The sequence below is a fragment of the Vipera ursinii genome (genome assembly GCF_947247035.1).
Source record: "Vipera ursinii genome assembly, chromosome: 3".
NCBI lineage: Eukaryota > Metazoa > Chordata > Lepidosauria > Squamata > Viperidae > Vipera > Vipera ursinii.
The window spans coordinates 165,809,210-165,836,670 of NC_139516.1; the positions used below are offsets into that span (position 1 = coordinate 165,809,210).

At 37.5% G+C, this 27,461-nt stretch overlaps 1 protein-coding gene and 1 long non-coding RNA gene across 3 annotated transcripts; one reads left to right on the plus strand and one right to left on the minus strand.

Annotated features, from left to right (window-relative positions):
* Positions 1 to 141: 141 nt before the first annotated feature.
* LOC310638449 lies at positions 142 to 11,485 on the plus strand. Of its 2 annotated transcripts, none has more exons than XR_014492111.1 (3): positions 142 to 687; positions 955 to 1,376; positions 10,761 to 11,485. It is a non-coding gene; the product is annotated as an uncharacterized lncRNA (long non-coding RNA). The 2 variants fall into 2 exon arrangements; XR_014492112.1 differs by lacking the exon at positions 10,761 to 11,485 and adding an exon at positions 3,028 to 3,800.
* Positions 4,521 to 25,757, minus strand: ABHD3 (abhydrolase domain containing 3, phospholipase). The gene is made up of 9 exons (XM_083359533.1): positions 25,520 to 25,757; positions 22,186 to 22,349; positions 19,918 to 20,100; positions 17,115 to 17,160; positions 9,027 to 9,139; positions 7,664 to 7,837; positions 5,876 to 5,924; positions 5,630 to 5,795; positions 4,521 to 5,097 (listed from the first exon to the last, which is right to left on the minus strand). The coding sequence occupies exons 1-9, from the start codon at positions 25,646 to 25,648 to the stop codon at positions 4,919 to 4,921; spliced, it is 1,203 nt and encodes a 400-aa protein (XP_083215659.1). The 5' UTR covers positions 25,649 to 25,757; the 3' UTR covers positions 4,521 to 4,918.
* Positions 25,758 to 27,461: the final 1,704 nt, after the last annotated feature.

Below are 27,461 nucleotides of genomic sequence, written 5' to 3' on the forward strand. Positions count from 1 at the left end.
CTGGGGAATTCTGGGAGTTGAAGTCCACGCATCTTCAAGTTCCTAAGGTTGGGAAATGCTGCCTTAAAGAACACGTTTGCCTTGCCCGCCCCCGTTATGGTACTTTTGCTTTTACGCCGAGGAGAAAGTCAGAAAAGCTATGCTGGCTGGGGAATTCTGGGAGTTGAAGTCCACGCATCTTCAAGTTCCTAAGGTTGGGAAACGCTGCCTTAAAGAACCCGTTTGCCTTGCCCGCCCCCGTTATGGTACTTTTGCTTTTACGCCGAGGAGAAAGTCAGAAAAGCAAGCAAGCGGTGGGAAAAGGTTCCCGCGTAGACTCTATCTAGGGCCCTCAGTCTGGAATGCAATAAATAAATAAATAAAAAGTCGGATGACCGCCAGATGGCCAAAAAAAAAAAAAAGCATGCAGAAAACTCGGATGACATCAAGGCGTCCAAATGTTCGCTGATCAAATTTCATAGCTGCCCTATATATCGGTTCATTTATAGATTCAGCTCTGTATCCTGCCTAAAGTTTTCACCTCGGTAGAAACTGAAATAAGTGAAAGTGTCAAAAATTCAATGGCGTGCATCAGTCTTAACCAGCTCCGACAAGTTACACCCACGCGTACCAAAATTGTGAGGAAAAATGAGACATTGGGAGTCGGGCGGCACACATATTTAACATATTATTATCAACACCATCCAGGTAATGTGGCTAACAGTTTAACAAACTGATTCAAACTAGTGACTGGTTTTTTCCCCCCTGTTCTTTGAGGAAATGTTGGAAGCCCAAGGATAGCATTGTCATAGGAATTAAAAATATTGCTTTACACGGTCTAAAGCTGCTAACAATAGGAGCGTCAGGTTATTAAAGTTTTCTTGTATATATCTTACTGTAAATTAAGGAACTCGAATTCATATAATAAATGCCCAATTTTATTTAAATCGATCTTCTTTATTTCTATTTTACTAGCTTTCTTAAAGATCAACAGCGGCAACCATCAAATTTTAAATTGGGTAAATATTATTTTCCAAAAGTTCTGCATTGAGGAACCGGAAGTGTGCTAGAGATTGCCTTTTTCTCTCGCTCTTTACACCAACAAAGTTTCCGCCCGAGAACGGTACCAGCTGACACCTGACAGGCTCGCTTGCCTCCTTGAAAAAGAGTGACGTCAGAACCGGATTTCCGAGAAAGCAGTAGCAAAAGCAACTGTTACACATGCGTTGTTGATTAAAAGCGCCGCTTAGGGAACCATAGAGTTCTTCAAGATGAGTTAATGCTAATTTTGTTTATTCCGTCTTATTCTTGCGGTCAGAATTTTGTCCATTACGGAGCATGCTCAGTTTTCTTCAGAATGTTTTAGCTTCCTGTTTCTGACGTGACATTTAAGCAAGGTGCGATCACTGCTTTTGCAGCAAAGTAATGCTAAATAATTCTGCGATACCATGTAATATGTTTGGAGTGCCATACGGCCTTTATTTCAGAAAGCTGCCCCTTAGATTTATTTTTTATAAAAACTATTATGTTCTCTATTTTAGTTGTTTAACTGGTATGTGCAAATGGTACTAATTAAGGCGGTCTTTCGTGCGAAAAGTATGAACATTGAACTGTCTTTTTTAAAGTAAATTTGCACGCAGTTCTCAGTTAATGACCATGTGTTCGTCAATGCTTCAAAATTACGATGGCTTGAATAAGGGGGACTTAACAGCTAGCCCCGAAGTTCTGGCTGTCCCAGCACTCCCACAGTTGTGTGATTGCAATTTGGCAACCACTTCACATTTATGATGGTTGTGTGTCTGGCAATCTCGTGATTGCCGTTTGCAACCTTTCCTGCTGGCAGGAAAATTTGCAAGTTGATCCAGTCAGTCAGAGTCGGATGCCTGGCAGCAGCCATCCTGTCCATTCAGGCTCACACCACGCTTCTCTGGCCACCCACATACCCCACCCCACCCCCCAGCAGCAGCTGCTTATCTATCCACAAGCTTGCTAGCAAAGTGCCTAGGACTTGTGAATTCCTGACAGCTTCTCCATTTATTTGTTGGAAGAATACAGGAAGTTGCAAGGAGCTACTCCTAAGTTTCACTTAACCGCAATGGGGAATGCCTGGATTTCTTATGTCCATGGAGATTCTCAGTCTTCTAGGTCATAGTTTTCCCAAAGATGCATTTTCACGAGGCAACTGGACTTGTTTTTTCTTTGAAGACATTTCGCTTCTCATGCAAGAACTGAAGTAGCATCTTTGGGACTGGATCTCTGATGTTAAGCAATATAGTCACTGTCATGCTTTACGGCTACTGTCTTAAGTGAGGTTATCTGTATAGGTATTTCTCATTTATCGAACATCCCTTCATTAATTGTTCAAAGTTGCAATGGTGCTGAACAAGTGATATTTATTTATTTATTTATTGATGGGATTTATATCCCGCCCTATCTCCCGAAGGACTCAGGGCGGCTAACAACAAAACATATAAGTACAGAAATTAAGATAAAAATAAAATTAAAATCATCTGTGCAATAAATTAAAATTAAAAACTAAAAATAAATTAAAAATTGTATGACTAGTCCTTGAAGTTCTAACTGTTGTAGTTCCCCCTCCCCCAGTCATATGGCCCCAACTGCTTGGCAACTGGCTCACACTTATGATGAATGCAATCATGGGATCATCATTTGTGACCTCCCTGCCAGCTTCCCAAAAGTCAATGGGGCAGCTAGTAGGGTAGGTTGCAAATTGCTTTCACAATCCATTGACTACTTTTGTGTATAATTTGACTTAAAATATTTTTCTTAAAATATGCTTTTTTGTAAAGTTTTTCTTTGCTTTTACATTTTCCTTTGTAGAGAAAAATAATAAACAGTTAAATTATCTTTATGAAAGCTTCAGATATGTCCCTTTTTCAGGTTTGTACTTTATTTTTTCCATGAAAATATGGTCATGAATATAATGCAATATAATATGTAATATAACATTCTAGATTTTTATAGTCTAGGTCTACTAGTCTTCTTTTAAGAATCCTCTGAAAAACTGTCGCTTCCTCTTATATACAGGTTGTGCTATTTGGGCTGTATTAAGGAATGGCATTGGGAAACTGGTTCCACTTAAGCCTGTTAATATCAGTCATTGGCTTTTGACACCACCACCACCATCTGCCACGCTCCAATAGAGATAAAGGTTTCCCAATGCCAGTAATCTTTGTGAGCCTCTGATGAATATGAGTCAAAAGGGCTGGATGAAGAGGTAATGAAAGCTCTACTAAAGATCAAAGAGAAGGCATCTGGAGAAATAATGTATCTTCTGTAAAATACTAACCTTGGGAACAATCCAGTTACATGGAAAGAATGATAAAAATGAATGTGGTAACAATAGAAATGAAAGTTTGCAATGTATTAGAGGCATTGGAAAATGTTACTATCAAAAGTGGAATATAATAGTTTTATCTACAAGCTGTATAGGATAAAACATAACTTGAAAGATTAAAAATATACAGTATATCAAGCAATCTGTTTATTTTAGGGGTCAGTTCAGAAATGAGACTCTGAATAGAATGTAGTTACAACTATAGTACTTCAAAATATTCCTTCTTGAAGCCTTTCAAACAGATAACCTGCTTCTGATTTATTTTTCCTATTTTGAGCTTATAATTCACCTTAGGAACTCATAACTCAAAATCCCTGCTTGTTTTTACAACATACATTCGGTTTTCATCTTCATCACTGCTTTGTCTTTTACAATGGAAAAAAGCTGATAATAGAACCAGTGTTTGAACACTTTAAAGATTTTATTAGAATGATTAATGAAAGAAAGATGGGAATAGGTAGAGGTATCTAATTCATCCAATGCCAACTAGAGTTATGGTAACTCCCCCTTTAATTCTGACATGGCTGTTCAGTGCTTTACCCACTGAACCTTATAAAAGCATTTTGGGAGAAAGCAACTATGTAGTCAGTATCAGTGATCTCCTAAAATTGTAAAGAATCACCTCTTTTTTTCCTGAAGGTGTTGAAAATGTTTTGTAGTTTATTCTAATCTAGACATAAGGGCTGAGAACTGGGGGGAAAAATCCAGTGGGAGTCAAACTGTGGCAAATGTACAATTTATAGTACTGCTTTGTTCCTGTCAACTCTTATCCAAAGAAAACCTAAATTGTCTTCATATAAACCATATTTTATCCATCATGATCACATAAAACAATGTAAGCCTTAAATGTAAGAATTATAATAACTTAGAATTAGCTGTTTTGTTTTTTAAAAAAAGTTTATTTCTGTTCTGCATTTTAAGATAAAATACCTGGTATAAATATAAATGTTATAATTTAATAGCAATTTTAAAAATAAGACCTAGAGCAACAACTTAAACGAAAGCTTTAAACGTAGTCGACAATGTAATTGTGTTACAGATGCAAAAATCAATAACTGCTACAATCTATGGCTTCTTGAACTGCTATTTTTATTACTTTTATATACATTATATATATATATATATATATATATATATATATATATATATATATATATATATATATATATATATAGAGAGAGAGAGAGAGAGAGAGAGAGAGAGAGAGAGAGAGAGAGCGCATTTCCTAACCATAGCCTGTGCCCATATAGAAGCTGTTTCTGTGCTCTCACTTATTTGTGAACATAAAGTGCATTAGAACAAGTAATCAAATGTCTGATTCCTACATTTGAATTATTGAAATTAAAACACCTGAGTAATATCTAATTACTTTAGATGAGTGCAATGTTATATGTGCAGAGTGCTTTTAATTATATTTTAAAAGGCCTATGAAACAAAAACAATAATACTGCAAAAATATTTAAGCAAAATTATAATTTGCTCTGAATCATGGATTTTCTTCATTTTCTGGTTGATTGTTAAGTATGTGCATTAAGATTAATTACTCTGACACTGTGCTGAAACCATCATTTGGATAAATTGCTAGAGAGTAACAATTTTTCTCCCATGCTCAAACACAGCTTGAACAAATTGTTTGAAGATTCTGTCCATGTATGTGCACTTTCTTGGCCACAGTCCTTCCAGAAAACCAATATGGCCTCCATAGGAAGTAAGGATCAAAGCTATATTAGTATTTTGTTTTGCAATTTCGACTGGTATAGCTGAAGAAATAAAACAGGGTAGAGGGAGAGAAAAAGAATATTCTCATATTCTCATAAAATTATTTGGAAGTACTGGAACTTAATGATTTACTTAACTGCAATTCTGATTTGGGTGTAGGATACTGGTTAATAAAAGATAAGTACTGGTCATAACAGAAATTTCTATATTTTTTTAAAGAATACACAATACACATTTATTGGTATTACAAGACTAGAACTTGGGGGTGACAACTGGATACTTCACATCTGGATAAAAAACTGGATCCCAAGAAATTATATAAAATCTTTATTTTTAAATAAGGCTATGAACCATTATATAAAATCCCTCTTTTTAAATCAGGCTATAAACTATAGTTTATAAAATACTTTTAATTGAAATAAAATTTGGCAATCTTTGTGTTAGCACATCCAAATCCTATTGCACTTACTCTGTAAAGCCTTTTAAATTATACAATGCAAATTTATTTCTAAGGACAGTCAGTTCAAGATCAATCAAGAGCATCATCATAAGACAACAAAAAATAAAACTTGCCATGATTTGGTGAGAACGCATCATCCAGGGAATTTAAGCATAACACTGGAATTCCAATTTTCTTCAGTTTATGACATGGACTGGCATCTTCATAATAAGCTTCAATTGAAGGATAGCCAAACATGACTATGGTAAACTGTTTGTCAAATTCCCTAATAGTCTTAGCCTACAATACATAATTCAAATTATGAACTTACATCTGTATTAATAAAAAATAAAGTTTAGAAACAAATGATTCACTCATACCTTCATTACAAGATTCATGTTAAATAGCTTATCAAATACTTGCCGATGTCTATAAAAAAATACAGAAATCAAATTAAGAGCTATCAAACAAATCTGAATTTTCACAATGTTCTAGTCTACATAATGATTGTCTAGCTTGTGGTTCAATTGTTTAGCAACTGTGGCCAATGAATTAAGGCAAAAATGCTAATTTGATAAATAAATCATGGATAAGCAAGTTGTGCATGAAGAAATAAAATTATAGCGACTGAAAATTTATAACTTTGGCTCAATTCACCTTGAGGATGTTATGATTGGATGCCTGAAAGAAATTATGCTCCATGCCACAAAACGGCACCCTTGTAAGTCAGTTCAATGATAAATATCAATGGCCATCCTGTACCACACTATAAATGGTATTTATTGAAACTCTGGTGTGCAGCAGCATAATTGCAATGTTAAAGATCCAGGATTGTTTCAGAGAAATAATGTTAAAAGTTTTTTATTTCTCCCTTAGCTGGAAGAATAAGACATTCAGTTATAAGACTAAAACTTGTTTCTGGATTTTGTGATTGAGATGGAAAAAACTGAAACTTTGAATCTGGGTTTCGTTGATTAGATAGTTTGTTGTTATAGAACTGGCTAGTGTATATTAAATAAAAGTAAAAAGTTGAGGCCATAAGTTATTGTTCTATTGCACTAAAAAGAGTTGGAAATCAATGTTTTTCTTTTCCCACTTTCCCCTACACTTTTTCCTTTTTTCTCTTTCCTTTTTTCTTCCCTATTTTCCCATTATTTTTATTTTTGTTTGTATTTTGTATCTTGATAGACTAATAAAAAAATTGGGGAAAAAGTTATGAGACTAAAACCAATTCTTCCTTCCTCTGTTCCTTTGGCTGGGGAAACGATGAGAAATCACTAATCTTCAGAATCTTAACATCTGTATGTTAAGGCAAAAGCTGAAATGATGGCTTGACTAAGGTTGCCTAAAGAATTCATTTCTGAACTGAGGTTGGAAGCAGGTATTATGTAGGAGGTCAGACTGCATAGAATTTTTCAGTGTATACATATATACTCTAGCTCTCTGTCTCTTATATATGGCTCTGATGCTGGGAAGGGAGGAAATAAAAAGAACACGATGACCAGCAGCAAGTTGGATGGATTAAATTCCAGTGGTTGATATACTCTTGGAAGACCTGAATGACCACGTTGAAGACAATGGGTCACAGAGACAATCTGTCCATGTCATTGCTAGATGTTGACAGTATATAATCAAAAAAATATATATTTAGAAGCCACTGCTGGTACATAAGAAAATAAATCAAATTCTTATATATTTACCTGGAAGGGGGAAAAAGAAAGTTCATTTCATCTGAATTAGAACTTTTATGAACCTTAATACTTCTCTGGGAACTTTAAGCACATTTTGCAGCAATGCTATTCCAAGTAACAAATAAAAGATCACAGGATTACTATAGATAAAATACATTACACACTTATAAAGCTGATACGATCCTTTAAAGTAACAGCAATAATGAACAGTAGTTTAGAGGACCTGCAGAGATTAAGCCGAACCAGGATGTCTATAGGACCAAGTTCAGACAAAGTTGGGCTTCTATCAGAAAGGACTTTTGCTCCCTGACTTCCAACATAATTGTTGTTCTACATGGATAGGACAATAGACACCAATTTAATAGTGTAGGCAGGATGATCTAGGTAAAGTTGATTCTTTACATAACATTTTTTCACTGGAATTGAATTTCACACTAACATACATTTTTTTCCAAAATGTACTTGCCTTTCACTTACCTAGTAACTGAAGACTTTAGGCAGCTGGTTAAATAATAATTAAAAAGAAGACAATTTACTGGTTGTTCCAGTGAGTCTGCAGATTCAAAAGCATTCCATCCTGCTGAAAAAACTGCAGCTGCTTTTAATGGTGTTCTTTTCCCAGTTTTGCCCAAATAGTTTAAAAGAAGCATGCTACAAACAGGAGAGAAACAGAAATCTGGAAAAAAAAATCTCACAAAAGTATTTGTAGCTATCCTGAATATTTGCACTAGCTTTTGTAACCTATGAGACAGATGCTATGGCAAACAATGCCAGTCATATTAGATGACACTGCAGTGCTAATATTTGAATATTGTTCATTGATTATTTTCAAATTTGGAACTCAAAAGGCTTGCAGTGAATCACTAAGTTGGATCCAGAAATCGGTATCCTATAATGAAAGGCTGGTATATCTGCCACACCATTCTATGCTGTTCCTAAAAGGGACACACTTTGGTGATAAGATTTTTAAAGAAAGAGTTTCCAGCGAAACACAAGATAGGAAAGGTCATTCCAGACAGAGCACCATTAACATTCTTTAGATCCAATTTATAATCTTTGTTTCTTCTCTAGATTCATTTCTTAGTATATTTGCTCTGTTAGCAAGGCTGAAATAACAATAGACTATTAGTAATATAATTATTTTTAGTATCAATGTGTTCAAATTTGAGTTGCATACTAAATTGTGTTTTAGCATTTGATTTCACCACTGGAGAATTTCACGAGAATTTTGTAACTTCCTTCAGTGAGCTTATATAGTACTGTATTCCTATGAGGGAAAGAATGAGATAAAAAACTCAGAGTTGGTTTTTGGCCGCTTGCCATAAGATACCACTAAGATTGGGGTGGGGGTGGATGAATAGCCTTCTTCAAAATCAGGCTGTTCCCCAAATGTGATCAATCTTATTTACAGGAGCACCTTCTGCCGGCGTCAACTTCCCATTGTCCTGTGCGCTCCCACAGAGAGGGCCTCCTCAGGGTGCCATCGGCCAGGGAGTGTCGGCTGGTGGCCCCCAGGGGGACAGCATTCTCTGTGGGCGCGCCCGCCCTCTGGAATCAGCTTCCTGCTGAGCTCCGGATGGCTCCCGACCTTCACTCTTTTCACCGCGACCTGAAAACCTGGTTATTTGAGCTTGCCGGCCTGGACTGAGGGATTGAGATTTTAAACTTTAGAATTTGTCTTGTTGGGGCTAACTGAACTTAATATAATTTATTTTTTTAACTTTGTATACCATGTTTTAACTGCCCTGTACATCGCCCCGAGTCCTTTGGGAGAGGGGCAGTATATAAATCCAATAAAATAAATAAATAAATCTACAATTTTGGGATTTCAGTTACTTACCCTCCCATAGAAACACCTGCTGCCATCAATGCAGCTGAAGCGTATAACTTATGTATATAATCAATAACTGTTTCCAGATCCTCTGTATTAGCAGCACAGTATGTTCTTGGTGTCTACAGAGAGCCCCAAATGAGAAACAGTACACTCATCATTTATGTTAAATTTAAATAAGACTGAAGCAAAGCAGGACGCTATCAAGGGCAATACATGCAATAGATTAATACAGCTCTAATGACACTCCAGAAGATTGAAGGTAGTCATTCCACAGAGAAAGAGCTAGCATTAGCCCTTCATTGAAGAAGAATGTTTACGGATTTTCCCTTTTCCCTGCATTTCCTAGGCTGCTTCCTGAGCTGCTCTCAAGGATTCCCCAAACTTCAAAACGTCTACAGGATAAAGGAAGATTAATTAAAAATAAATCTTCTGCCATTAGTAAATTTATGTCAGTTATGTGCTACTAAATATAAATATATCCAATCTTAGTAATTCAAGAAGCGATAGATTCAAGAATCACCCTAAGCATGTAATTTGTTTTGATAGTAGCTTAATAATATGAGTTTAATCACTGTACTTGTTCAACAAATGCCGCCTACAGAAAGTATGTCATTTATATTTGAACGTAAGTTGCAATATATATCAGGTACAAATAACAAGGCACAGGTGCCCAGATAAGGACTGCACTACAATTATCTTATCCTAGGACAGAAAGGATTTCTATATATGATACTCCTTTCTTAGATAAAGGCTTTGACTTGAATTGCATCTACAAAAGCAAAGCAACTCAGATTTGCTCTTCTTGCCTTGTTAAATGAGTTTGCCACATTTAATTTTATAGCCTACTAAAGCATACAATAATTCCTGATATTTATCTAATGAGCTTTTTTTTATCTGAAGGTTCAAAATGCTGCATGTTCATTAGCTCAGTATTTTTAAAATCAACTCGTAAAACAAACAGGAATGGGTTTCTCTATTTTTCAGTTAGGGAGCTGAAGAACTGAACTGTCAGAAATACTTCCTTTACCTATTCCTGAAACAAATGGATATCTTTTACACTCCTTGATCTATTTATATATCATTTATTTTACAATGTTCAATGAAATAAAAGTGGAAACACCCGGAAGGCCCAGAGGACAGTACAGTCTTTTATGGACACCTTAAGCTACAAAACCAGGCTAAGCTGAAATTTGAAATGCAATTTCCGGCAAATAGCTATGAATTAACGTAGTGATATTTTAAATAAGTGAACTCCTTAATTTAGGCTGCAGATGGTAGAATTGAAGTTGATACAGTTGATACTTGGGCTGTTTATCTTAAGCACTGTATTTTGTTATGCTTTATTATGATGAGAGAGAGATGGAGGACTAAAAGGAAGGAGTTAAGGAAGGTAGAGACAGAGGCATATAAATGAATGAGGATGAAAGATATTTGTACTAAAAATTTAAGAGGAAGAAAGTTTTAGAGGTAGGGGTGAGCCTAAATGAGAGTAAACCAGGGCTTTTTTTTGTCATAGAATGCTCAGAACGGAGTTCCGGCACCGTTTTTTGGATGGAACCTTGTAAGGTAGGCAGGGCGGGTTGTATGACGTGTGTGAGTTCTGGCACCTTTTTCTTTTACAAAAAAAGCACTGGAGTAAACTATGTAATCAGTTTGTCTCTTGAGTCAGATTAAAACACGTATTTTAATTCATGTATTCAGGTAATTAAGCAAATTACTTGTCTTTTAATGTCATACAAGATCCCTATTTGAAATGGGGCTGCCACAAAGAAGAAGGAGTCAAGCTATTCTCCAAAGCGCCCAAGGGCAGGATAAGAAGCAACGGATGGAAACTAACCAAGGAGAGAAGCAACCTAGAACTAAGGAGAAACTTCCTGACAGTTAGAACAATTAACCAGTGGAATAACTTGCCTCCAGAAGCTGTGAATGCTCCAACACTGGAAGTTTTTAAGAAGAGACTGGACAGCCATTTGTCTGAAATGGTATAGGGTTTCCTGCCTGAGCAGGGGGTTGGACTAGATGACCTCCAAGGTCCCTTCCAACTTTACTATTATGAAATTATGGCTGTCCATAAATGGCAAATAACATTCAACCCCATTTAAAAGGACCTGCCTTCCTAAAGTAATTGTGCAAAGGCAAAGAAACATGTCTTCCTCAAACACTATTTATAATTTAACGGGTATTTAAAAGAATAGGGTTATTGCATCTGTTCACTTAAGAATTCTTAACTGTAATACCTGCCTTGATTATTTTTTCAAGCTCAGTATGACAGTATATAATTATGCAGCAAATTCTGCATATTCATAGGTTATAAGTGCCCCCACGTCAGAATGAAACTTTAATGTTAACATATATAATTCCAAAATCCAGTTAAATTAGATTTTTGCTTCTACTGAAATATAATTTAAAAAAATATTTGGTCTATCACTGTATATTTTTGTATATTCATCTCATAAAAGAGACAGAAAATCAAATGACTGAATGATGAGAATGTATTATAAATATTTTGAAGCTATCAAACTGAACATTTAAGGCCATTCAACGTATAAACTAGTTTCACAAATTAGTAAAACAAAACCCGGCTTAACATTTTAAATTACTGACTCAAAAGAATGTTTTCCTCATCTGGGCTAACGCCACTGGTATTATTGGATAACCACTAATTATTCTGGAGCAAAGTAGTACAGGAAAAGCTATGTTGATTTGGTTTATAAACTATCATCCCTAGTCTAGGATATGTAAAAGCTAAGCGATAGTTAAACAATAAATTAAGAGAATGATGTTTAAATTATGTAGGATTCAATGCCAAGCAGGAATATACTCTTTGATAATACTCATAGCAGCAACGCATATAATTTTCACAGCTGCAAGTCAGAGAAGAGCCTTCATGTGATGTTGCTTAAATATAATCCCATCAATGGTGTCCACATGGAGATGATAAACTCCAGATGGTCATTAGTACGTCGCTGCCTTGTTTTTATTATGGAAAGCATAATACTGTGAAAGTATCGTCTACTACCTTAGTTCTCAAAAAAATCTGAGGCATATTATCTAACTTGCAGTAGATCAATATCCAAAGAGAACAGGGTTTGCACTGAAGTTCTATGCTACATTTTGTGCAATACACAAAAGAATTAATTATACAGATATAATATCTGTATTAACAGGTGATGGGTTAAAATTATTTCACAATGAAGTAATGAATATTGAATAATGAATATACAAATGAATGACGGCATATACAGATAGTCCTCAACTTACAACCACAAGTGAGCCCAAATTTTTTGTTGCTGAGACACTTCTTAAGTGAATTTTGCTCCATTTTATGACTTTACTTGCCACAGTTGTTTAGTGAATCACTAGAGTTGTTAAATTAGTAACATGGTTAAGTGAATCTGGTTTTCCCATGACTTTGCTTGTCAGAAAAGGTGATAGCAAGATCTCAGGACATTGCAATGGTCATAAATATGAGACAGTTCCCAAATGTCTAAATTTTGATCACATGACCATGGGAATGCTACAACGGTTGTGTGAAAAACAGTCATAAGTCACTTTTTTCAGTGCCGTTGTAACTTCAAATGATCACTAAATGAACTGATATAAGTCAAGGACTACCTGTACAAATATACATATATATATACACTACAAATGAATGTATGGACAAATGAATTTAGAAACCTGATATAAAGAACACAAAATAATTGGATTTATTTTACTGATCACAGATCACAATAAAGTTTTATCTGTCACATAGATATATCTTTTTATAGGAAAGTTTGATTGTTGTTAGCAGAACGGTTATCCCATTTACCTTTTTATAATTGCTATGAGAAGGCCCTGTGATTGACAACAACTGCTGAGTAATTTAATTCTGCCTGGATGATCTATAATTCTATTACTATATTTTCCCAAACTTGCATCTCTGTCTCTCCGTTCCCTCAAGCAACTTTGCTTTTATTCAACTACTACAGTGCACTATATTTTGAACTATAATTGTAAATAAACTTTACTTTATTAAGCTTTTCATCAACTGAAGTTTGATTTACCCTCCATAGTCATTTTCAGAGACAAGGCACCTGATAACTTTGATACATGCAAAATTCTACAATTTCCAAGCTGGATAATAACTCTCTACATAAGGCTACCTCTAAAATCTCTATTAATGTTTGAGATCAGGAGCAAGAAATTGGAATGGACCTAATTTCTATGAAGAAATTGACACTGATTCCTAATCAATTTCTGGGAATGATTCAACATGTTAATTTTAATCTTAAAACTATCATAATTCACATTATAAAAGAAATGGTTCTTTCAATAAAAACTGCTGCCCCAACTCTCATATATTACATATTTGGATGGAGACTTATCCAAACATTTATCTGAAGTTAGTTTCCAATGTGATGCTTTGGTTGCCATTGTACAGGTAGTCCTTGACTTACAACCTTTTGTTTAGCAACTGTTTGAAGTTATAATGGCACTGGAAAACGTGACTTATGACCATTTTTAATACAACCATTGCAGCATCCTCATAGTCACATGATCAAAATTTGAATGTTTAGCAACTGGCTCATATTTGTGACTGCAGAGTCCTGGGGTCACGGGATCACCTTTTGCAACCTTCTGACAAAGTCCGTGAAGAAGCCAGATTTCAATATGCAACTGTGTTACTAACTTAAAAATTGCAGTGATTCACTTAACAACTGTGGTAAAAAAATGAGGCAAAACTCACTTAACAACTGTCTCATTTAACAATAGAAATTTTGGACTCAGTAGAGGTCCTAAATCAAAGCCCAACTATACTTATAACTATCATTTTAGCATTTGTTGGGCTTCCATCCCTCTTATATTTTTAAAGCATATATTTATGCAGTGGTTGGTACGCTGCAAAATTAAATGCTCAGAGAACTGGAGTGAGAGCAACAGATTGGGCTTTGGATATCATGGATTCTTGGCATCTTTTTGCTAGCCTAAGCAAAACTACACACACATCCTGCCTGAGCTAAATATAATTCCCTAGGTCAGGAACATGCAGTCCTTTTAAAACAAGACCACTTATTTTTTATGTTGTTTGCTGAAGGCTACTGTAAAAAATATAGATCTTTTGATTGATTTTTCTTCTGTTCAATTGTATCTGATTCTTGGAGACTGTCTAGACAAGACCCCGCAATTTTCTTGGCAAGGTTTTTCAGAATTGGTTTGCCATTGCCTCCTTTCTAGGGCTGAGAGGAAGTGACTGACTTAAGGTCATCCAGATGGGACTAGAACTCAGTGTCTATAGTCTAATGCCTTAACCGCTAAACTGGCTCTCACTGATTGAGTTTAAATTATACTAAACATAAATCATATGATTACTGCATATGATTAAATATGCATTTAATAAGCTTCCTATCTACTACATTAAAGATTAAATAATATTGGTCATAGTAGTTAGGCAATTTTTGGAGGAGATCCAGGTGCTGCATTTTTGTCTTACATGCTATAAACTAAAGTTTTCAAACAATATGAGATGCGCTCAAGAAAACGGAAAATTTTCAAGTCTGCAATGGAAACTCCTATAACTCTAATTTAGCAAGATAATTCGACATCTAAAGTACAGTTCAAGTTAAGGTCTTTTAGTAGCAAATACAACTCTAACAAAATCTTGCAAAATCTTATTTTATCCTCATTTGCCTTGCTAACAAAGGAAATCCTTCAACTTTAGATCAGGGTTCCTGATAGGTTGCAGAGATAGGAACAATATAATAAATGTGGACGATTATGGCACATGGAGAAGATGATGGAAACAAGGTCAATTTAAGTTTGCAGATTATATTAAAATATATCAAATCCTGCTACCTAAACATGGCTGCTCATCGGACTGAGAACCTACAGGGCTCTATTCTGGTGCTCCCTGTGTTTTCTACAAATCTACTTCAAAAGGTGAAATATAAATTTTATTTATATTACTCATGCCTTGCTCTTCTAGCTGTTGGACTCTCAGAGTAAACCATAGTTCAGTAAAAACAAGGGTTGAGGAAATGCTGTTAACTAGATGCCTTTGGTAGATTTCTTCTGGTGAGTCTCCTAGGATGTGGTGGTTTCCCTCTCATCTTGTTAACTGCATAGAAAACTAGCAGGTCTCATAACTACCACTCCACTCACAGAGAGCAAGCAAAGGCATGAGGAATAGCTGTTGCACCTCACCTGGTTGGTGAGCAGCAAAGGCAACTCCTCTCTCCTCTGGGTGACAGGGAGCCTGGGTTTTCCCTACCATTGCCCTGAAGGAAGTAGGCAACAGCAGCTGCTGTTACTTGGATAAGTAATTAATCTCTGGCAGAGATGGGGACCTTTGCCTTCTGCCTTTTCTTCTGGGGAAGTGAACAATGAAGTGGAAACGTCAGTAAAGGCAGAGAGAATGGAGAGTTCCCTTAATTCACGTAAAGTGTCAAGTTTTAGACGAGCTCTTCAAAGAACTCTGAGGCAATGTTTACCTTAAAAGTCTTTTATTAGAGCCATATAACATCGGCAATACTTGGGAGAAGCTGGAATCTGAATTCCCCTCCCCTAAGCACAATAATATTAAAACATAGTTCCCTCCTTTCCTTGCTGTCATTGATCACATTTTCCAATTAGTTTGAAGGGTTAGTTCTCCCTCCTTAGCGTAACCCCCCAGTTCTTTATCGTCTCTTATTACATTCAACCTTGAAACTATTCTGCTACTGTTATTATGTCTAACTAATTTCTCATACATTCTTCCTTCCCCCTCCCTTCTTCAACTAACTTTAACTCTAAAAGTGATATACAAGTTCTTATTCTTCATCTTTTGTCAAAGCAAGAACATCCAATGTTAGCAGCGTTGACATAAAGCTTGGCAACTGGCTGAAAACACTAGTCCTTCATGCCAATCCTATTTCACCACTGTTTTCTTCTGCCCCATATTTTGACAATGTGTAATATAAAATGTAAGATCTGTTATTTAACGTGACAAGATGCAGCCTAAAGTATATGTGAGGAGAGATTTTTCCCTTCTTTCTGGGAATGCTTAAGGAACACAGTATTAAATGGAATTAGTGCTTCAATTTAATTCACAAACTTGGAAACCTGAATTATTCTCTCCAAATTTGGCGATGTTCTGTATGGGTGTGATGATAAATTTGTCACTTACTCATTTCTTCACCCTTCACATTTTAGCTACCGGTACGTTCTCTTTAGCAATACAGTTAAAATATGAATGATGAAGTAGTGATTAAGTAATGCAATTTCTATTCTTCCTATTTTGTACCATATTTTTTGGATAGGGAGGCTTTCTGCTCGATCACTCATACCCTGATCCTCTCCCATTTCGACTATTACAATGTGCTCCGTATGGGCCTGTCCTTGAAAAAATATCCTGAAGCTTCAACTGGTACAGAATGCAGCTGTGCAGGCAATTCTGGCTGCCCAAAGAACAATGCACACAACATATTTGCTACGCAAGCTAAATTAGGTGCTAGTGTGCTTTCAGGTCCAATTCAAGGTGTTGGTTATGACTTTTAAGTCCTACATGGCATGAGGCTAGGCTACCTATAGTAATGTCTTCATCCCACTACATAAGTCCATCCCACCAGTCAGGTGGGGAAGGTATACTGCAGATCCCATCAGCTAAAGAATTCTAACTGGTGGGGTTCAGGAAGAGAGCCTTCTCTGCCATTACCCTCATTCTCTTGAACATTTGCCCCCCCCCCCCCAAGAGGTGAGGTAGGCCCTTATTTTCTTAGCCTTTTGCACGTGTGAAAACATTGTGGCCTTGCTTAAGGCTCACAGAGGAGCACACAGTTATGGGGATGGTTAATGCCTTGAACACCCTCCTCCCACCTTTTAATTAACTTTTAACATTGATTTTTTTCCTTAATCGTTCTTGACATTTTTCCAATTTTATATACTGTTTTTATGCTGCCCATAGTCCCTCTGGAAGGCAGATGGGTGGTTTCAAAATTTTATAAATAAAAATAAATTAAGAGTGGTCACCCGGGAACTAAGTTTTTCAAAACTTAAAGGAATTGTTACATTCTTTCAGTTATGCTCACTACATTACATTTCCTCAATCTTCTTACTTTATTTAAAAGCAATTCTTACCAAGAGATTTTCACCAGCAATTCCTCGATAGTTAAAAACCACACACCTTTAAAAAACAAACAAAGAGTACTGTTTACCAGAATTGTTCATTTGAGTATTCTTGGAAGTGAAGATCCACATATCTGAAAGCTGTTTCAATTTATATGTTTTGATTTGCCAAAAGATTCAGAACAAGGAATAAAAATATGTATTTTCCACAGAGGTATATGTTTTCTGTATCTGCCAAATCTCTTCCTGTATCCAAAACTAAATCATCTGTTGCCGTATAGATAAGAACAGGAAGAAGGCTGAGAAACTGGATCAGGAAGAAAGGAATAGATGACTTCCTCATTAATATGTTTGCCACTGGTGCACATGCTGCAGCCAATTTTGATGAAGGTGTTGAGGTACTTTCAACTGTCACTGAAAAATGCAGTGTTTATATTGTAGTGTAATACCTACAATGGAGTAAGGATAGCAAACACTTCTTAGTAACAAAGGATCAGTTCCATTTGGGCATGGTGGAAGTGGGCTTCAAGCTGAGAATAGTAACATAGTCTTTGCACCCAGAATACCAAGTCTCATTATTTTGTCCTTCTCTTTTTAATCTGCCTGCTGTTGCCAAGTCATCCCTCTCTCTGCCTTTCAGTATGTCTAAACCCCAAGCATTCACAATGTTTTTGTAAGGAAGCAATCCAGTTTATGTTTGCAGCAGACTATAATCTTTTAAGTCTCTCAAAAAACATTGCTAGGGAACAAAGTTGGAATCACCCTCATAGGCAAAAGCCAAGCAGGTCCTAGAAGAAAGATGAAGAGATGAGCGGTTTAGGCCAGGAGGTGGAAGGGAAGAGGTAGGAGTGGAGTTTGGATGGCCAGCCCAAACCACAATTGTAGGCAATGAGGATTTGGATGGAGACAGCAGATGAAAAGGTCTTGCAAACCTGTAGCTATTTTGCTGTGAGGGGTGGGGGCAGGAAGGAGGCATTAGACGTACGGTAAGAAGCTGGCTGATAAGCAGAATGAGGGTGAAGGGCCACAGGAAGACCCCCCCCCAAGTCATTGGTTTATTGATGAAAGGAAAGTTAGAATAAGAATAAAGGACTTTGAAGAAATACATGGACTTGCAGTGAGATTTGTAAAATGAGAATTCAACTGCTGTAATTGGACTCATGGCTAATTTGACTCTGGGCTAATGTGCTTTGAAGATCCCCTGCACACAGCTCTAAATAACATTGCAGATGGCTTACTGCAAAATAGCATGGAGGAGGAAAAAACTTCAGAGGATGAAGCTTATTGAAGTGACAAAATGATCTGGAAACAAAACAGCAGTATTCAACACTCGGTAAAAACTTAGGACAATGACACCATTAGTTTGATCCTCCCGTTGGCTAACATGGGTCTGTGTTAGCCTTTGGGTACACTGGCTCTGCTGAAAACCCTACTAGCTCAATAGTGCACTGACTAATACACAGCTGGGTTAGTTTATGAGTGGATTTGAAAACCATGCCTGTCCAAGGCAAACAAAAGGCAGCCACCACCTCCATGCTGCCATGTCAGCGGACAATTTGCCTGTCGCTGGTTTTCACCTGGTATTCTATTGGGAGGATCTCCATTTATTTGGAACCCAACACTGTTGAGCTGGCCCTGACTGACTCTTGAGAAAGTCACATTTAGGCAGGGAAAATCTACTTTATTAAATGACCTGACAATTAGTAATAAGCTTTTTCAGAGCATATTTCTAAAAGGGATCTTGCCCGTTAAAGCAGATATGACATTCCTTCACAAACATGCAAGTAATCCATGCTTTCATTTAGGATGATGCAACACAACAGGAGATTTCCATGCAGAGGAATGGGAGCAAACTGCAGGTGTGAAACTCCATAGGAACGTTTTAAGTCCTGTAAGCAACATAAAAAAACACAGTTGCGGCATCCCATGGCTGTTTTACATGCATGTTACTCTTTTGTTTTTGAATGAGTCCTATTATATGTGTCCTGTCAGCATGAATATTGGAGAAGGGCTCTAACATTAGAGCTCTAAGATCTGGGTTGCAAAAATCCAGATAATTACTAGAGTTATTATTACAGAATTAAAATTCTTATTGTCCAGATATAGTAGCCCTAAACAAAGATATGCAAAGCTATATTTTCTTATCCAACGCCATGTATGATGGCAAGCTACCGTGTTCTGGAACTAACCTCAGATACTACAGCATTCTTTATCAGGATTGCTGACTAGTTTTGCTTTGTTTATATCTCTAAAATTCATCTCTAGAGAACTTTATGGGAAAGTTGCTTTTAAGCAGCTTGCAGATATAGCACCTTTACAAGAACATCTGGGGACAATATTGGCTAGATTGTAGGTATCAAAAATACATTTCTAGAGATGGATATGGAAAAAGTATGCATAAGTAGGATGTGGTCTTTTATTTTAAAATTTTAAAGGACTTCAGTACAAGATGGTGTTTCATAATAGACCCAGCCAGGAGTTTCATTTAATTTGCAATATTCTGTGGAAATGCCAGTTCCCTATTTGTTTGGCTCATTATCCCTTTATTTAATTTTATTTGTAATGTATCTCATCACTTCTAGCCTTGTATTTTAACCTCTACATTGAACTGGGTCTCCGATGTGGCCTAATTCTCCTGAAGCATCTCTGTTGGGAACCTTTTTCAAAGGAACAATAAATATTTGTGGGTTTATCATGGATGTTAAAAATATAATTGGGGATGGAGGTTTTTCCTCTAATTCTTTGTATCTTTGAATCACAATTTCCATTGCACAAACAGAATTCTGACAGAAATATCAAGGGCAAATTATTATACCTGTATCCCAGTGTTTTGCTCTGTTGAATCATATGAAGAATATATGATTCCTTGCTTGTTCCTGTGAGGCCAGGCAGCAATAGGATAGTAGGTCTGGTGCTTGAATCAGGGTACTGTATGCTATTGTGATTATCAAACCAGTCCATGGAAACCTGTCCTCCATCTGTAGCTGTAATAAGTTCACTGAGGGGAAAAAACAGTAAACAGCTTTACAGAAATGCAGTATAAAACCAGGCCTCCTATTCAATGTAAGAGTGCACATGATTCCCCCTCAATTAGCTTCCAGATATGCCCTAAAAGTTGCCATGTCATTGCATTTGTAAAGTGACAGAAAAGAAACTTCCTACATAAAGGGAAATAATTAAATAAAGCTCCTGGGATATCGTCTAAATATCTGGTGTGGCCTTTGGTCATGTGAGAGATGGCATGGTCTGCTTTAAGATGATGTGCAGGTGGAAGAAAAAGAAGAGGCCTCCCTTCCAATTAACTGACCAGTAATTAATAGCCTGCCTGTTTTCTCCAATCACAGTTACGGTAATTTGCAGGAGTGGCAGGGGAGCTGCTGAAAGGTGCATTTGTGTTGAGCAAAATAGGTGGGAGAGCTCTTCCTTCCTTTAACATCTCACTGATTTTTGTCCTGAATGGGGTGTGGGAGTGTTTTATCTCCTGATCAACTCACTCACAAATCCATTTCTTTGCATGCAAATGTTTGTTGACTATGGTGACCAAACTAGAACATACCAAAAGATTATTGTAGCCACCCATTTCTTCACAGTAGAATGTTAAGAAACTTAAAAAGGTTCTTTAAAGGCACTAGTTGTTTTTTTAAAGCAGTATTATGGTTACAACTCTACTCCAGATATATTTATTTAGTTAAGTAATCTGTAAAGCTACCTACACAATATATGTAATATGATTTTTTTTTACAAATGAAACTAAACCAAAGCCTCCATGTTTTAATAAGCAAAATAATAATTGCATTAATCCCTTCAACATTCATTTTTGGTAGTTTATTATTAAATAACCATCATTTGATACAAGGAACACTGGTGGGGTTTAACTGGCAGGGCAAGACAGGCATGGAGGGGGAAGAGAATAAGATCTCGTTCTTTCTTTCCATTTCCTGCAATGAGAGGAAATTAACTACATCACTATCCCCAGTTCCTGTGGACAGTCATGGAACCAAAGTGGTTAAATCATAGAATTTTCTCACCCCAATTCCATATGCCCATTTTATTACATGTTAAACTCCCCACTATCACCATTTGGAAGCAGCAGCAGCATGACAACTTTTGAAGCTCTTGAGACTGTTAATAAAGTTACGTCAATTCACTTGTATGTAATAAGAGGCATGTGAACAGACACGTGGCTAAATGTTTAAAACATAATGCAACTTCTATATAATATCTGGGCTGATGGTAAGGTGTATAACCATCGTTAGAAAAAAATTCCACAGCCTGGTATTTTGCATTGTAAAATGTTACTCTTCTCTTCTAAAAGCTCAGAAGTTATTCTTCAGACGTTCCAGGAATATGCTTGGACAGGAGAACTTTGCATTTGCATTGGACTACTTCTACGTGGTGGCTCAGTGGGTTAGGACGCTGAGCTTGTCGATCAGAAGGTCGGCAGTTTGGCGGGTCGAATCCCGAGTGCCGCGTAACAGAGTGAGCGCCTGTTACTCGTCCCAGCTTCTGCCAACCTAGCAGTTCGAAAGCACATAAAAATGCAAGTAGAAAAATAGGAACCACTACAGTGGGAAGGTAACAGCGTTCCGTGCGCCTTTGGCGTCTAGTCATGCCGGCCACATGACCACGGAGACGTCCTCGGACAAGCGCTGGCTCTTCGGCTTTGAAACGGAAATGAGCACCGGCCCCTAGAGTTGGAAACGACTAGCACCCATGTGCGGGGGAACCTTTACCTTTACTTCTACCAATTCCTCCCCCAAAACATTGCTGTACATCTGTACACTAAGACTTTTATTTGATGTAGAAGTTTATGTGCGGTCAGTTAAAAGCACAGATTCCAAATTTATCCTCTGCCAAAGGTACAAAGGTTTATGGAGTGCTTCTGCTCTCCTGTCTAAACATTTTTAAAACATATGACAGGCAACTGCTGAAAGTAAACCCAGATGAAGGAAGGAAGGAAGGAAAGAAAAAAGGATAGAAAGAAGGATGGAAAAGGAAGAAAGATTTAAGCATACATTTGGTTATATATAGAATGGACAGTTTCTGGAAGAAACAGCTGTGTAGGAAGGAAAGCAGTACTTACTTCCTATACTGCACATTTGGTTTGGATGCAATGAAAGGGCGTAGAAGTGTTTGCAAATGGCCTTCCCAGCACCATACAGTGGGATAGTATATTTCTGTCAACACAGGGCATTGGTCCTGCAGAAACTGGCAGAAGTTCTCATTGCCAGTTATTAGCTGAGGTTTCTAGCAAAACATTTAGGAAACAGGAAAGGAAAGATCAGACAATATTAGAGAAAGTTTACAGGGAGGCACAGTGAAGTTGCTGTTCTAGAAGTAGATCTGAGATGCACTGGGAATAACAAATGAGAAGTGCCGCACTGTGGGGAAATTTGCTGAAATCCCATTGAAATAAACAGGAGCGAAGCAGGGTAACATTTTGCGAATTTCAGGAATAATTACTTGTAAAGATGCAGTTTGGATTACCGTAAGTCTCTTATCTCCAATACCAAAATGGTTTTAAATTTGCAGTTAAGGAATCTATAACTACAAAGCTCAATAGGCTCAAAAAAGGAATAATACAGCAACTAAAGCAACTCTGTACATAACAGATGTAACAGTACACATTTTTCCTAGAGTATACCATTATTTAGGTTCCATGTACATAGGACAAATAAAAGTGTGTGTGTGTGTGTGAGAGAGAGAGAGAGAGAGAGAGAGAGATATTAATTAACTTAATATGATAACTCTAGTATTATAAAATATCATATTGTACTATCTCTATATGATTCTTACATATCCAAGGCTGCACCTGGCACATAGAAGAGAGGTATTAGAAACTGCAAAAATGTCAAGATCTTTAACCCCAGGAATGTGTAATATGCAGGGAAAGATTTATAGTAAGTTAAATCACAGCCTGTTTTTCTAAGGGAAGAATTTCAGTATCTCCTTTATTTTCTTGCCTGCAGGGCTGTTACCAACATCTGTGGACACATAAGAGAAGTCTTAATAATGATTCACTCCATTTTCCCCTACATTGCAGAAGACAAAAGAGACATTTTACTCAAGACAATAATTTAGCAAGTTTTTTAAAAAAAAACAACACTTGCACTTCCAGTACAGTGTGTGTTTGTAATCTGATTCACGTGCAAATTTTACTAACCTACATAAAAATCCAGATGCTTTCCACATTCTCCTTTTGTAATTTTAATGCATTTTTTTTGGAGGAATGTTGGTGAGGAGATAGCTGGACTGCAACTTCACAGAGCCTTGAAAGAAGCAGATTATTTTACTCCTTTTAGTCAGGTTTCAAGCCTCTTTATGCTTACTGATGACCTCTAGCAGAGCTGAGGTGGGGCAGCACTACTGTCTTGGTTCTCAGACGTCTCGGAAGTCTTTCATACCATCAGTCTTGGAATTTTTCAAGTGTGGAGGAGCTGAGCTTGAGGCCCACAATTTGCATCCTTGCCTCTCTTGTTTAACATCTGCTTGAAGCTACTGGGTGAGGTCATTTATCAACACAGGGTCAGTATCATCAATATGTTGATAATACCCAATTTTGTATCTCAACCCTGCATTGACCAAGTGATAAGCCTGAGTACTTATCCCAGTATCTAAGGGTAGTGGGGAGGGGATGGTAAGGGACTTTAAAGTAGGTCTGATCCTGCTGTCTTTTAAATATGCTCTAGTGCAGGGGTGTCAAACTGCCGGCTCATGGGCCGGATGCATCATCCCGAAACCACGCCCACCCCATTGCCGGCAATGGAAAAAAAGTCATGACATGTTATGACAGGCCACATGACATTGCAAGTTTGACACCTCTGCTCTAGTGGCCTGGTTCTTTCCAGGATACTGTATTGGGAAATTTGTGCCTTCTGAGGAACTGCCTTGAATGTGCCGGCAACATTGGCCTGCAGGCAATCACCATCTTTTTCTTTTTCTTTATTATAAGCTGAGCAGATTAATCAATCAAGGAAAACTGCAAATAGCAAGACCCAAAGAGAGCTGTCCAGCACCTCAAATTTTCTTGTGCATGCTGACATATGATTGGCCTCATCTTCTTTTATCAAGCTTGGATTTTGACAAAAATCTCAGCCCAACCACATCTACCTGACCTGTGAACCACAGGTCCCCACAGAGTACAGTGAATTTGGCCAGTGAAAAACTGACTGGCATAGAAACCATGGAATGCTACCTAATATTTAAGGCTAACAGAAAACTAGATTGCAGGAGGATGGGTTGAAAAATAACTGTTTAAAGGCCCATTATTAATAGCTACCAATCATAATGGTCATATACACCTTCTAGATTCAGAGAAGCCAGTCACTTATGGATGAGTGATATGGTCCTAATGCTTTCCTTAGGGGCTAGTTGGAAACATTTAATTGGCTGCTGCTATAGCCAAGATCATCCCGATCAAGACTCTTAATTTTAGAAGAAAATTGAATATTATCTTAAATCAGCTTGTTTTATGTTTTCCAGAGGGATATATGCTGGAGTGGAAGGGTCCAAAAGGTAAAGATGGCAACAGCTGCAATTCCATGGTTGTGTCTGCCATCTTGACTTTTCTGAATTTATTTATTTATTTATTTATTTTAATTCCATTTATATCCCGCCCTTCTCCGAAGACTCAGGGCGGCTTACAAGCTTAGCAGTAATACTTAGCAGTAATACTCTCATGTAATACTTTTCCTGCAGAAAAGTATTGTAATTTGGATACCCTTGTTCCAAACAGCAAATTATTATTATTTTTTACAAAACGCAGGATAGGCAAGCTTAAATATTTCCAACCATGATTTCTTTAAGACTTAGCATGGCCAATATTCATTCACACAGGCATTCACCTTCCCCAGCAAAAGACTTGGCAAAAACAAAAAATGGCAAAGACGGTAGTATTACTATGAATATTACTCCCAAACATCTGAACTGTATTTAGGGAAGAGATTAATGAATGAGGGGCCTTATTTCAAAGTGTCAATACTGTAGTAGGAGAGGACAATACGGTACATCCCATTTATTTCAGTCCTTATCCTAGATGTTTTGCATGCATGCTCGTTTGCCTTCCCCTTTCCACAAAGCTGGCGCCGGGTCCCTCTGCGGTGTATCCTGCGCAAACAACGAGGCACCAGGTTACACAGGAAAAAAAAAAGCAAACCGATTTTCGTTGGATTCATTTAAAAGGAAATCGCCCCTTGCTTTCTCTCTCCTAAAGCGCCTGGCTTTCTCAGACGCCGACATCCAAACCGTGTTTTTTTTTGCGCTCAAGGCCTAGCTATAAGGTTAACCGTGGATAACTTGTCTCTTTCAAAGTGGGTCAGAGCCTGGCGACGAGTCCTTCGGCCTTGTCCGCTTTCTGCCCACCACCGGGTGGGTTTCCCGGACCACTTTTAAAAGGCGGAGGTTGCAGGAAGCCTTACCTTTGCGATCGTCCTGAGATAATAGCAGACATACGCGGCTCCAAAGCACAGTACCAGAGACCAGCCGATCCCCGAGGCCAACAGGCCCTCCCTGCTTTCCAAGTACCCATATAGTTCTTGTAAGTTCATTTCTAGACACCTCGAGGAAACCACGGCCCCAGCTTACATTACAACGCCGAGGTACAGGCGAGAGATGGTTGCAACGGTAAGGGTGGCGCTCTCCGAAAGCGTGACAGCTGCCGGCTGCAACAGTACAGGAGCTGCTTTTACTTTACTGCAGCTCCTGTTTCTCTATAGGATAACAGCCCAGACTACTCCGCCCCCGTTCGTCCTTTCCTTAGCTGGGCGGCGGCGAGGGCGAGACGTTACAGGAATCCCGGGCATAGGAGGGGGAAAAAGGGGTGGGTGGGAGGAATGGTATATAATTTTACAACTAAACGTTCTTTTTTCCCCCAAGAGCAGAGTTTTTCATTAGTGAAGTATGCTAAGTGGAGAAAATAAATTTCGCCTGTTGACTGACTACAAGTCCCTTGCAGTTTTCTTGGCAACATTATAGGCAACAGACTCACTTGGGAGAGATGAGCGGTATAGAAATGGGGTGAATAAATAAATAAAAACAAAGCATTATTTGCCATTGTTTTTGAGCTTTACCAAGTCTCCTGTTGCTTTCATCCTCCTTCAGGAATTGAGTTTGTTTAGTCTAGTGAAAAGGACTAGAAGTGACATGATAGTAGCGTTCCAATATTTGAAGAGGTGCCACAAAGAAGAGGTCCTCAACCTATTTTCCAAAGTACCAGAAGGCAAGGTAAGAAACTAATCAAGGAGAGGAAGCAAGCTAGAATTAAGGAGAAATTTCCTAACAGTGAGAAAAATTACCTTCAGAAGTTGTGGATGCTTCATCACAGGAGGTCTTTCAGAAGAGACAGGACAGCCACTTGTGTGGAATGGTGTAGGGTAGGGGTAGGCAACCTCGGCTCTTTTATGACTCATGGACTTCAACTCCCAGAATTCCTGAGTCAGCAGGAACCCTGGTGTAGGGTGTCCTGCTTGAGCAGGGTGTTGGACTAGAAGACTCTAGAGTTCCTTCCAACTTTGTTATTCTGATTTTCAGAGAGCAACCAAAGTCCCCTAGATCTTACAATATGTTCTGAAAATGCCAGTAGCTCAAATGTAATCTTAAACATAAATATTACAATTGTATTTAAAAGAAGTTGGTTCTGTGTCATAATTTTATCAGTTTCAAAAGCTGGTACATAATAGGTGTTTTATATATGAAACATCATTCTGTTGTCCTAGCAATTGGGTCATAATCATACTGGCCTTTGTTCAGTAGACTATGAATAATATCAGTGCAGAGTTTCTACTCATTATTGCAATTAGTTTTATAATAAGTTCACTATTATAAGCAAACACTTGCAAGATATCATGGGCTGGCAAAGTCATATTGTTCCACTATGACTGAAAGCCATTTCCAATAATACTGATATTTTTAAACTAACAGGACTGATGATCAAATAGATCCAAAAACATTCCATGTATACTTTTCATAGAAGCAAACAAGAAGCTTCCAGATCTACAAGCAGATTAGAAGATTATCCTATGGCATCAGAATTTCCCCACACTCTGGCCACAACATGCATTGAGTAACACACTGAATACTGGTATTAGAGAGAATTAATAAATTGCTTAACAAATAAATTAACTATAGGAAACAGCCTTAGATCAGTTCATATTACCAAGACCTATACTGTCTATTTTTAACTGGCAGGCACTTTCGCAGTGCTTAGGCAGATACAAATTTTTACGAAATTCCATGGAATGATCTGAATATCTTGCCAATAAACATTTACCCCATTTATTAATTATGCCTATTAGAATAATTTAGTAATTTATTCTAATAGCATTGAATGGCACTCCATAATAAACAAAAAAACTAGAATAA